This window comes from Neodiprion fabricii, chromosome 6, assembly GCF_021155785.1.
Source record: "Neodiprion fabricii isolate iyNeoFabr1 chromosome 6, iyNeoFabr1.1, whole genome shotgun sequence".
Lineage (NCBI taxonomy): Eukaryota > Metazoa > Arthropoda > Insecta > Hymenoptera > Diprionidae > Neodiprion > Neodiprion fabricii.
In genome coordinates, this window is record NC_060244.1 from 26,814,341 (window position 1) to 26,827,633 (window position 13,293).

The window sequence follows — 13,293 nt, forward strand, 5'->3', positions numbered from 1 at the left end:
CGGCACGCTGCAGCAGGAGCAGTAAAAAGCTTCCGGATAGAAGGACCGTTGTGGCAAAGCCGTAGAACCGGAGGCTCGTAAAATGCATGGCCATTGATCATTGACCAAAGGTATGACAAAGCAGGGACAAAAATCGACCGCGGTGCTTTCACCGTATACATATACGACAAGTTTCTTTGATTCTCGGTTACGCCGGGAAAGCTGTTGGTCTTGAACTGTCCGACGTTCCCCAAAGTTCGTTCCAAGGTAAAACGCATCGCTTGTCGCATCACAACAAGTTAATTATACCATACGCTAGGTCGTTAAAACTTGATTCGCATGGAATTATAGTTTTAATCGTGAATGGAACCGACGATACGGCTTTTCCCCGGGATTCAAAACCCACATCAATACCCTTGAATCGTAGTTTTAATCAATCCACGGGCAATTTTTTTTTTTTCATAATTAGACGAAGTAATCGGCTCTCCGAAAGTCGATTGGAACCCAGAAAATGACGTTATTTTCAAAAACGCCTAGTGCACGTTACCGGAAAAGGTCGTGCTTGAGGATGATAACTCTCAGCCTGATGGGCGATAACTCTTTCGTTGAAACGAAAATTTCTTCGAAAGCGTTCCTCGTTAGAAGTTCCTTCCGGTTGGTAAATGCACGGCTATATAATAGGACCGTCTCCTAATTGAGAAACTTTATGTACCTACCCCGCGGCCTGCACGGCGCGTCTACTTGAAATTAATTTCTGACGAGTATATATTGAGGTGAACTTGAGCCGAGGGTGGCGGTACCGGAAGCGGGGAGTAGGGTAACGGGAAGCCGGGTTTTTTTTTCGTGCGATGCCGTTTTTAAATTCTCGCAAGCCCCGCGTATCCACCGGTTTCACGGCGTGGGCCGCGCACCGATGCATATCCAATTCTAAATGGGCAGGTCCTGCTCGGCTACCTGGTTTAGAAGAGGCCCAAGGAGGCCCAAGGTCGCAGGAAACCCTTCCAACTCCAATTTCCAAGCCCCCTCACCCTCCGGCACCTCCGTCGTATAATCCGAAACCTGTTCTGGGCAGGAGGGTCAACAACAACATCGAGCATCGCGGGGGCCCCGAACCCAGTCGCCTTCTCGATGGGCGCGCATCGGACCTTTCGTGTAAACGAAACTAGTTACAGTATTTTACACCCGGTTTACGGCTCTATTCCCTTTATTTTCAAACCCACGAGAACGGACCTGGGGCCCACGGCTATCGGCATCAACTACACGACACGCCGAGAGGCTAACGATAAGCGTACGAGAGTAGTCCAACCGATTTCGGGGTCCTTGATCCGCCAACTTGAGGCACTTTTTTATTACCTCTGAAAAACCGCGTGCTGGATAAACCGACAGTCGTTTAACCGAGACACGAAATTGTGGATCATAATTTCGATGCAACTCTTGACCGAGGTGCCATTTCTATTTTCTAGTGTGCCGATTGACTCTTACGACGGAACCATTAGGCGTCAGACTTTCTTCGCGAGAATCTTGCGCGGTGAACCGAAAGCGAGCTTTCTCGCATCGAGACAGTCAAGAGCCTCGCTAATGTCGGATTGAACTTCGACGGCACTCTGCGGCAGGTAGCCGGGATTGTTGCGGTTTGCGAGTAAGATCGACCTTCGAGCGTTGCGTCGATGGGGATTGGGGGGCTTCAAGGTTGGCCTGTCGTGAGTAGGAATTAAAATTCGAGGAACCGTACGCGAGGAACGGACACCGCTCGCACACGAGCAGAGAACCATTGTGCACAGGGACGTGTATGTCGTTCCACGATAGATGGGGGCGTAGATAAAGGTGGTTAGTAGCTGTACGCGTCGTCTGCCCAGAGCTTGGACTCCCAGACCATGTCTCGTGGCTCTGATCCGGTCCAGCGACTCGGGTTGAGTGGAGTTCGCCGGAGAGGAGACAAATAAAACGTAAGAAACAACGTCGTCCGATGGCCTAGGCCAATCAAGAGAAACTATACAGACCTCGGCGTCGAACTCTCGTAGCTACCGTCACTCAACTTTGAGCACTCTGTTCGCTTTGTCCCGTCGAAAGGATTCTGGGATTTTCGTCCGTTGTTCTTTACGGCGTGCATACCGTGAGGTACATGTGATAAACGTGACTGCTCGGCTTCGATTTGACACTTTCAATCACATCGGTGGCTGATATCGAGTTCCATTAGACACTTTGGAACGTTAACGAGTAGCGTCATTCAATTTTTACCGACGTGAAAGCCGACCGGTACTCGTCAACATACGTTCCAATATGACACTGAATTTCAGGGTCGATTCGAGTCTGAATCTAAACACTTATCATTCAAGATAACATGACGCCAGAAAAGCACCCAACGACTTTTCGAGCGACCCCGCGACCTTTTATCTTATTGATTCTTTCTTCAACTTGATCGTTCGAAGCTTTAAGTCTGGGTCGAGACCGTTTCGTAGAGAAGATTGATGTCGGTTTGTTTCGGCACAATCTCAACACCATTATTGAGCCAAGTCTGATCTATTCAACTAGCGTAGACTAATGTAATACACCCGGTGATTAAGAGGATCTGAATAACGTTATCGGTAAAAATGAAAAAAAATAATAAAAAATGACGATACAAACCGCCATGCGAGGTGTTTCTTGATTTCCCACGCTCGAATCTGCCCTGCTGTACAAGAAGCAAAGGGCTCTAGTGAAAATGCAACTCCCACTTATGCTGAACGTAACTTGACACCGCGGTACACAATGAACGAGCAGCAGGTGCCCCGAGAATTTTTCTTCGTCGTTCGTCGTCACAGTCAGTGACGTTTGAGAAAAGATCCTCGATATAAATAATACTCCGAGTATTAATTCAGAGGAATGATGTGAAAAACCGCTTTCGAAGTTTACCAAAACACTCCTGGCCGATGGTTCGGGTTCCTCTTTATTAGTCGAGCGAATATTTGCGTAGAGGTATAATAAAGACTCGGCTGACCCACGTTCAGCAACGATACAGCGCGACTTGTGGGTGTTACGTGAATGTGAGTGATGTTTACGTGTAACAAGTTAACACACAAACGCGTCGGGCATCAAAAGCTATCTCTTAGCTCTATTCATCGCAGTGCTGCGCAGACCTTTGTGACTCGACCTCAGAGTAAATAATAATGATACACTTTGTGAAGCGATTGCCCAGTTTGGATCAAATGAACATTCGTCGATCGTGCTTGAGCAGCAGTTAAACGTCAACGTTGTTGGAATTGGGGAATCGAATCGTCGTTAATCAAATTCATCAAGTGAAATCGGAATCGGACACTCTTGAAACGCAACGCCGAGATGAAGACACCGTGGATTGTTTTCACGATCTGCGTCGTTCTAATCTGCACGTGAGTAATCCATCTCCTAAACGTCCTCCATTCCGTATTATAGTCTGTTTACGCTTGTATCCGCCCGGGTGAGAACAACCTTCTACTTCCACCCGACCATTCAATTACGATATCTGAACTTCTTCTACGCCAGTCATAGGCGATATCGCTTAATGAATTACTAAAGTCGAACGAAGTTCCACGCGGCACCTCGAGTGAAAAATGGTCAGCGACAACGCGGTTCACGGTATCTTTTCTCGCCTACATTAGAGGTGGTACATCGTCTCCCGATGCTGCTGTGCTCTGTAACAATATGACCGATGATGAATATATCCGGCGATTAGACGAGTTCGCTTCGAGGCTACGTGCAAATTTTCACAGTTTATACCGCGTAGCGGTTTTTGCGATGAACCGGAGCGAGCGTTATCTCTTCACCGCAGAGCTCGTTAATGTCCCACGTAGTACAAACGTGTATTGTATCATACAACGAAACGAAATTTACAGCGTCAGAGATACTCGGGGTCAGATGTTTGGCGGAAACTGGATGAAAGATCTCTTCGCTGGACTGAATCGCATCGCCAAGGATTTAGAGGTACCGAGGGCGCGGCAGGACCTCGCAAAAACGGAAAGGCAACACATCGGAACCATCGGTAGGAAGGGCAGCGAGGGTTCAACCGACATCGAGGACATCCTTCACCGCGCGGAAAAGGTTCGCCACCCTTTTCGCCGAACGGTGAACGAGTTTCGGTACATCCGCAACCCGGCAGACTCTATTTTAAAACCTATCTCGCGGCTGCAACGGAATTGAAAGACGAGGCACCGTTTGGACGGCCATTCGGCAGCACGGTAACAAGTGCGGAAACTTACGATCGTGAGAATCGGATACGAACTGAAAAAGGGCTGCCTATCCGCATTCTTTGTTTCAAAAATTCTTAAATTTTTGTTCGTGGATTAATGCAATAATTGGGCGAGTAGAGTCTGTGATTTCAATTTTCTTCACAAACGGGATAGACATTTTAGTCTGATAATACGCTAAAAATAATAGGCTAGAAATACATGGTTGTTTAAAATTCTGTAATTTGAATACGATAATAAAGTAGTATGTGTAATTCTCCTTCTGTACTGACAATATGAAAACCTCTTGTATCAAACTAATTCATATTCACTCTTTCAATGAAATCGAAAATACTATCTGTATTAACCAGACCGTGAAACGGTTCATCGGTTTTTACATTTTCATCACATATGAATTTGCCTTTTAATTTTTTCAATGCTTGTTTTCCATTAAAAATCGATGAAAAGGAATGAAAAATAAAGAAATATCACCAAGAATTTGAGAATTCATTGACGCCGGTTTACAGGGAGTCAAACATATCACCTTCAGTCCGGAGCATCAGGGCCCCGCTGTCTGCCCGTCGAAGATAAACCTCCCCGTCCCAAAAACCGTCTACCTGTCCAAGACTCACAGTTTTTTTCGTTACCATCATCGTGCACTCGACCCTCCCACTCACGTCAATTTTATACTGTATCCCTATCCGCTCTCGCGTGTATTTTCGTTTGGCGTACGCCCGACCCTTCTTCGAACCTTAGCTTACCTACACTGAGGAGCACCAGTGAAGAATGTGAAACACTCCGACCACAGCTAGAATTTAGTGTGTATCTAGCCGCAAGGCAAGACCCACGATTCGGGGTAGTTGAATTTTTTAGGCCAGTCTTGCGGCAAATTTCTCAGTCAAATGTTCGCGGAATAAATAACAAAACGGCGCAGCGGCCAGTCGACTGATCGGAACGGTGGAGCCGGTTTTGACCGAGGGAACAGCATCGAGCTGTCTATCGGTTTACAGGTAGCATCGAAGAGATTAACCGATAAACATGGAGGCAAACGAAGAGATGATCTTCGACTAGGGTGGCCCGTTTTAGATAAAGGAATATCGTCTATGACTCGTTTGCGCCGCATCCACCTTTTTCACCAGGCAACGGTGAACAAAACATCAAAACATTACGGAGTCGCGTAGATTGATCGAAAAAAACCCGAGGTCCTCACCGGACGAATGAAACACAAACTGCTTCGAGCTTCTGTTTTCGCGTCGGTTCTTTTATTCCATTAATTACAAGCCCGTCTGTATACGCTGTGCGAGCATCACTCACGGGCCTTTTATTAATCGAATACTCCGGCTGTATGAAAGACTTAACGAGTTTCACTAATTCATTCAAGTAAATTTGACACTCCGACAGCGCGCGCTGTAAATCGAACGTTGCAGGTACTCGTTCGGCAGTGCTTTTCGCGAGTCTACCGGGTGTGCCGAAGAGTCATCGAACCGTTCGTTTGTTCCTATCGACACGACTTTGGCAAAAAAAAAAAAAAGAAAAAATTTAATCACCGAAAAATTCGCCTTCCCTCGGGGCATGGCTGATTTAGGAGTAAGACGAGTAGTAACCGACGAGTGCCAGGTGTCCAGGTGGTGCGCACATTCCTCTCGTCAAGTTAAAACTAGGAGGGAATTATACTCCCGTAGTTTCGTATGCGCATAAGAAAGTCGGTGTATGCATAAAACGTGGCTAGCCTGCATTACATAGAAGAAAAAGAGGCGAACGAGTAGGATGTGGGCCAAGAGTTGATAGTCACGAAGATCCAGTCACCGTTCTCCTGCATGGTCGAAAATCAACACAAAGTGGCGCATAATTACAATACGGAATAGGCATGATAAAAAGAGAATAAGACCGAGAAAAAAGGTAGTAAAATTCTTCATCTCGTCCAGCAAACGTCTTCGCCTATCCGTGCATGCTGCAGGGAAATACGAGAAGGGTGAAACACGGGGTGCTCACGAAATACGAGCCGTGTCGCGCTGCGCGCGTGCGCTTCGTTTAGTGTGCTCCATGTGCGCAGCACTCGGCGTCCCTTCTCCCCCTCCTTACGAATGGGGGCCCATTGTCTATGCTGGGCCACCCGTCGCGTCCGTGGGTGTGAGAAGAGGCCCCGCAGCAGCGGAGCGCCCGAGTCCCATCGAGCCTAGAAACGAACGGAGAGGGAAGGGCATTAGAATACAATGAGAATGAGGGCCCAAATTTCGAACTCGTCCTCCGAAAGCGGAGCGTAATCTGTTTCGAGAATCGCGGAGGAGCCGCGGAGCGGTTATCTTCACCTCTCGGTTAACCGCGACCGCGGCGCAAGCAACCGAGCACTGCTCTTACTATCAAGGAAGATAAATCTCACCGGCGCAGCGTCGACGAGATAATAAAACAAACAAATTACCCTTCGCCCTCCCCCCCTTCCGCCGCAACCTCCTCCTCCCACCACCGAGCTCTCAATAGCCCTACACGTCGTAAACAAATGGGACCCGGCACTCCGACGAGCTCTGCGGCATGCCGCTGCTGAGGCCGAGTCCGAGGCTCCGGCCTTTTCGCAGATTTACGCACCCTTCGCGGATGGGATGAGGCCCTGTTTTCTTTGCCTTGCTTCGTTCGACTCCTGTACCTTCTCTTTTTATTGCCGAGGTCCTCGTCCCGCAGTATCTGCACCTGGTTTGCTCGCATTTCGTGGTGCTTGCACAACTGGAAATCATTTGTTCAAGTATCGGAGACGTTTTTTGCTCAGACTGACTTATTTTAAAGTTGATCGTGCAGATCTTACTTTCGCGATGAACTGTCTGGAATCATGGCCTTTGAACAGTTTTTTTCCGGAAGAAATTCAAATCCAAAATTTCAGAGTTCACTCATTGGACGTGTATGGTGGATATACCAGTTACTTCGTGGCTTGTAAAAGAATCAGACATACTGATAAAATTGTACTAGTTTTGGAAGACAAATCGCTCTATTTATCCCTAACCACATGTAAAGTAAATTCAACAATTACTTGCATCTCTGCACATTGTAAACTGGATGGTAAGTATTTATTCCATTTTCTAGTGGAACTGTTTTCCTTTCCGTCATTCTTCCTCCCAGTTCTCCTTCCCTTAATTCTGTAACCTTCTATCCATCCTTCGAAAGGATGGAGAGGAGCTGGCATCCTTTTAGCGAAGAGGGTTGTAAATACATGCATCGAAACGACGGTCTCATGGTAGCGCGGTGAGTCGCAGCCGATTATATCTAAGGCTTGCTAAAGGGTTCTTAGCAGCGAATGGGGCAAAGGAAGCCGGGATGAGAATTCACAGTCCTGCGATAGCAGCGCCCTGCGTGGGGAGAGACCGGAGAGGAGAGAAGAGCGGCGGAGAAATATACGAGCGTTGAAATAAGAATACCGTCGCGGGGGAAGATCCACGGCCATGGGGAACCTCTCGAGACCAGAGGAGACGAGAGGAACGAAGAAAGCTCAGGTTCAGCCAAGCTGCGATGAAAGAGACAAGGAGGGAAGTCGCAGGGTCCATTGTGCCCCCGCGGCGGTGGCGAATCCTCGTGTTCGACCTTAGGTAGCCTGTGTTCTTCAGATACGAGCTGCGGTCCTTCCCGACCCTCGATCAGCAGCGATGAGACCGCACCAGAGGCACCAAAGCCCCTGCATGCAGAATTCGAAGAACTAGCTTGTCGAGGTTGTTTAAAAAAGAGAAGAAACGTCGTAGCCGATGAAAAAAAGGGTTAAAAAAACTGATCGCTTATTTATGCGGCGCAGAGGTTTCAGTGGATACGTTTTCGGAATGGGGAGCAAGCGCGTGGTTTGCAGGATCCGACACACGAGTTTTACCACTTGACCATGGAAAAGCCGTGCTTCGATCATCTACGAGCGCTTGGCAAGCAAGTGATCGCAGCATTGATTGGCCAACCATTTATGACCTCTGCGAGAAGTCCAAGATGGGCCTGGACTGTTCGGAGAATGACATTCGAACATGGGCCGAAGCGAAAAACTTTCCCCCTGATCAGTTCTCAATGTGAAAAGAAAGCCTGATGAAAAAATCTAAAGAAGTAGAAGAAGAGGAAGGCGAAGAAGCGAGAGCGTCGGTGGGAGGCATACTTATCACCGTGGTGAGGTTTATTTGTGAGTCGTAGCATCTAGCGCGCCTTTAGAGGAGGTCTTATACCTACCTCGCATCGCGTTGATGTTATTCGAGAGAGAGAGAGAGAGAGGGAGAGAGAGAGAGAGGTATCCAGGCTCCGTGCGGGATTCCACGTTGATGCAGATAAGCCGGAGCTTTGTATGTCCAACTTATCGTTTATCAACTGTCTGGTTTTGATAACAGGTGTGCGTTTCAGACTCCGAGAAATACGCCCAAGTTAGGGGAAATGTGAAAATTAAAACATCGAGTGATAACCGGCGTGGATGCCATACGAATATAGGTTTACCCGGCTTGTAGCCATTAGTCCTGAAAAAATATTAGGTACTCCTTTGCCCGATGATAGGGGAAACCGAAATGTGGAAACACTAGCTTTTTCGAACTGTCTTGACCAGCATCATTCCAGTACGGTTTTCCGCTTGTGTGGTCAAACTATCGTCTGTACAATCTACACGATTTATTCCCTTTACAAAAGATTACTGCACACGGTGCTTGTGAGTTCCGTTTCTTTCGACGATCGAATCAAGTTTTTCCTTCCACCTCCGGCTCTTCACCTCACCGATTCAATCGAAAGGTCTTCATTAGCATCCAAGAAGCAGTTCCAAGTTCGACTCGGTTCTCTGCGAAGGTGGAAGGGAACGTGGGCAGACGGAAGACGAACCGGAGGTACTAAAACAGGGTCGTGTTTCGTTCGCGGAGCGAAATCAAATCGCTTGAGTATGCATTACGCACTATAAATGTATGTATTCAGCCGTCGGTTCTCCGCGGAGCGTCGTTCAGTGGAAACGACTTCATCTCGTCCATGGAGGAGCCGGCTAATTGTGTCGCTCGGCGAAGAATCGGGGGTCGGCTTTAACACTGATTACGAACACGGCTCGGCCTTTCGCTGCCTGTTCACGTCCGCGTCTCCTTTTTCTCCCCCGACTTCGTCACTCGCGCTCGCTTTTCGCTTAATTTCCACTTTGTATGCATCAATTATCGGCAGATTATCAGCCCGCGGAGTAACGCCGATGATTCAAGGTTCTCGGGGTCGTTGTTTTGCGCGCAAAGATCTGCGTGCAGATTTATGGTGCACCGGTACATTTGCCGTGCACGTTTGCCGGCAGCTAAGGGAAGTCTTAAACTCTGTCTAGCCCATTCCTCAGATTTGACAAATTCCTACTAATTTTCACCCCGTCGATTAATTCAGGTGCTTTATGCGCACGTACGTGCATAGATAAGTATAGGTAAACGAAATCGGTGAATTCGATCGTGCGTAAACTTGGGTTAATTTACGTAGCAATTATCGGTCGAGCTGCTGCCCGGATATATGAGAGGCAAGAATAATAAACTCGACGAGGGGCTGGCGGAGCGATGTAATTAAACAAAATAAATTACGGTCCCAGTTTTCGGTCTCATTATTTACTTTATTTCGCCTTCGCCTGTGTCTGACGGTTTCACAATTGTCGCGTCGCGAGTCCTTGGACGTGAGTAATATATTACACGAGTTCACCGCGGCTTCTTCGCCGTTCATCAATACGATAATTTTCCCATTCAAGAACCGCAAATTGATTCGATTCGAATCAATGCCCGGCAAGCCGGACGGCGATAAAGTTTCACGGGTATGGAAGTAGGAAGTCATTATCTCGAAATTGGATTAGTCAGGCCTGTCGAGAAAGTGGATAGATAATCGATTCTTCTACCGCATTAATTCGGCCTCCGACCCTGCCGTCTTACGATCGCTTCCAAAATCATCGGACGAAGACTCGTGACTCAGAAATCCCTGCTGACGCACACTTTTTACGTAACTGCAATTAGCGCGAATTATGAGACGGGGAAAATTGCACGGCGAACGATAAGCTGGCGTTGAAAAAAGCGTATTCATGCACCTCCGAAGCGAGGCGAGTGAATGCGTTTCAAGAGCCAGAGCCCAACTTATAGTCCTAATTTGGACGCAGTCGAGATTGGGTTTCGTGGGCCGGGTCCAAAGGCGCCAGAGGCTCATTAGCAAACTAGTTTTGCTCGAAAGGTTGACCATCCCGAATATCTGTGGTGTATTCTCCGTTTCCCCGGCGGCTGATACGCTCATCGCCGGAATTTAACTACTACGGACCTTACGATGATAGAGCGGCTCTTACTCGCGCCGTATTTTCTGCTAATACTGGCGGTAATTTTCCCGTCCAGATCAGCGGGGCGTCGCCTTAATAAAGAAAGGAAGCAGAGTTCATTAATTCCACTTATTTCTTACGCAGATTAATTCAACGGGTGACCCGAACTCCCACGTAATATCGCGAAAAGATTTCGGGGCCAAGTGCGAGTTGCGTTGCAAAACGAGTAAAAAGTATTCCCGACAATCGCGGATCATGCACGAGCTCCAATCATTTCTTCGGACTCGTTGAAGCGATTCTTAATGTCGAGATGTGAATCCAAGTACAATCCAATTTAAGATTCATTAAACGCGATAAAATTTGTCTCGTTACATTCCTACTGATGAACGATTACGATCGATCCGAGCTGAATTCGCAGCCGGCTGCCGTAAGTTCAATGAAATCCAATCGGGAACAGGCTTTGCGTCGATAAAAATCCGGGGTGGAATATTTCGCCGAGCAACGCCTTGCGATCCTCCTTCACCGTGGTTCAATTAACACTTGTCCTTAATTGGCTTGTATATATTTACCGGTGAAGATCGATGCTCCGGGAAAAGTTGATGAAGAAGAAGAAGAAGAAGGTGGACATCCGGGTCTCCCCATATTTCTTCTCCTCGTAACGCATCGAGTAACGACGACACTCAGCTTGCAAGGAGCGGCAACCCATCGAGGCGTGCAACGCATTCCGATCACTTGTGAGATCGCCGGTTCACGGTTAAATCACTTATTATGGCTTCATTTCGCGGTACACGTCCGATCCTTGTTCACAACTTAGGACATTTGCTGGAAAGGAAAAGAGATTTGTTACCAACCGGGTGGGCAAAAGCCTTTTCGATTAACTCTTCGATGAAAAACACACGTATTAATGAAAAGTTTAACGTTGAAAGAGATGTATAGCAAAGCTCGCAAGAATGTATTCATGTGGTTGAAAATACACAATCATGACATTATACGTATTTAGATAAAAACCCTGAGGGCTTTTAATTTCGACGGAAGACACAGATGGGTTTGTATCAGGGAAAAGGCAAGGGGTAACAGCGAATCGTTTTAATCAAGGCGGCATTGAAACGGTATAAATTTTGCCTTGAGAAGGTAGTTGGTAATTAGACAATTTTGTAATTGCGCGTTGACCGTAAGTCTCTCTCCGGAGGTGTAATTAATTATGGAAATACCATTTTTAGGGTGGTAGCCGTATACGGCGAGGAACCAGTTTCGTTCTCCGTCCGCGGTCGAGATTACGATTTGGCATCGAGTTCTGCGGACAGGCGCAAACCGACAGATTGACGGTGTCCATTATCGGACAGAACAAACGGAGCTTGCACGTCGGCCGTATTTCAACCGAGACGTAATCAACCCGTTTACCGTTTCTCGTTAAAAGCGATGAAGCTGCTGGCTTCCCCCGCAAGTTACGCTCTACGTTTTACGCCATCTTTTATAGAATCCCCGTGGAGACGAGACTGTCAGAATCCTCCACCACGCTCAATCGGATTCGGCTAAATCCCGCAGATGCATTTCGTGTGTGTGAGAGAGTCAGAAAAAAGAACCCTGTTTCATTCTTGCTTTTTACTTCGTCTCTCAATTTATGTTTACTTTCTTATCTTCCATTGCGATGCGAGACGCGCGTTCCGTCGTTTCTCGTTTTTCTAACCCACCGGCTAAAGTTACGGATTCCGGACTATAATCACGGTATAAACCTCTCATTTTCGGCCGCAACTCGGCTCTTCAAGCTTTGCTTTCTTTACGGCCTACTCCCCGCACCGTCTAAATTAAATACCACAAAACCTACTTCGGGGTTCCCGAGGGACATGTTTCCCTGCCACGTTCGCGTCGTTGGTTACACTTAATTAGAGCGTGTCGACATGGCCACTCGAAATCCCCCACCACCCACGCACCCCGCTTATTCAACCCTCGACGCGACCCTCACGCGTGAGATTAGGGAACACGTAACATTGCAGATGGGACATTAGATTGATGGATACGTTGATGAATTTGCAACAAATGTCGAGAAAGTGTAAACGAGTACTTCTTCCCTTGTGTATAACAAGACCTGGTTCAAACGGTTTTTCTCTCGGACACGGGGCGCGATAACACGTCTAATTGAAAAGAGGCGTGTACGTCATACCTGCACAGTGACGCGACAATGTCGACTTTCTTGAATCGAGTTACGACAGAGAATATTATTCCGAGAACGAGGTGCGATCGTCATCAGCGTTCGAAAACGAAGGGCTTAGCGTCGGAAGAACGCGCGAGCGACGAAAAAGAAGAATCGTAATTAATCTCTCGGTGCCGCATCGGTTTCGAAAGTTAATTATCTATCGAGAGGATGAAGATAAAAGACGGTATCGACTGCAGCGCGGTGTTACCGAAGATTCGGATCGGACGGTGGAGTTGTGCAGAGTCGACGACGCTGATATTTCGAGGTCGTGACACAACCTGTAATCAGGGAACGTTCTAATTGGTTTTCGGGCCCCCGAGCAGTGGGCCGCGGCACCCGAATCGGCTGAATAAGGGTATGGCACACTTCAACGATCGATTTGCAAACTTCTTCTGCATGACGCGAAGACAGCCTGCATGCACGAGAGAGACCGCAATGATGGTGAATATCAGGCGAGAATAACGACGGCCGGAGCGAAGCGGAGAGGAGATTTCCTTCGGGGTGCCTTAAATGGAAGTGCCCTCAGGCTGCCCCCGATCCGATCTCTCCGCCGGTATCTCATACTCGTTTACATGCTGCACATGCCAACCTCGCCGAGTTCGCGAGGTACCCAGAAATCTGCGCTGCGCCAAGTACGTACTTCACTGGCATTTTCCTATATCTATACCCGAGTCTGTGTCAGTATGGGCAACGGATTTGCTAAA

General features: G+C 47.7%; 1 protein-coding gene and 1 long non-coding RNA gene across 2 annotated transcripts in view; one reads left to right on the top strand and one right to left on the bottom strand.

The window, feature by feature from the left end:
* LOC124185678 (semaphorin-5B) overlaps positions 1-13,293 on the bottom strand; it is an 86,005-nt gene that overhangs the window by 67,935 nt on the left and 4,777 nt on the right. Inside the window, exon 2 of the mRNA XM_046576679.1 lies at positions 10,965-11,217. Coding sequence (XP_046432635.1) covers positions 10,965-11,118 — 154 coding nt within the window. The 5' untranslated portion in view covers positions 11,119-11,217. The remainder of the gene's footprint in view (positions 1-10,964; positions 11,218-13,293) is intronic.
* On the top strand, positions 2,480-4,432 carry LOC124185684. Its single transcript, XR_006871431.1, has 2 exons — positions 2,480-3,344; positions 3,828-4,432. It is a non-coding gene; the product is annotated as an uncharacterized LOC124185684 (long non-coding RNA).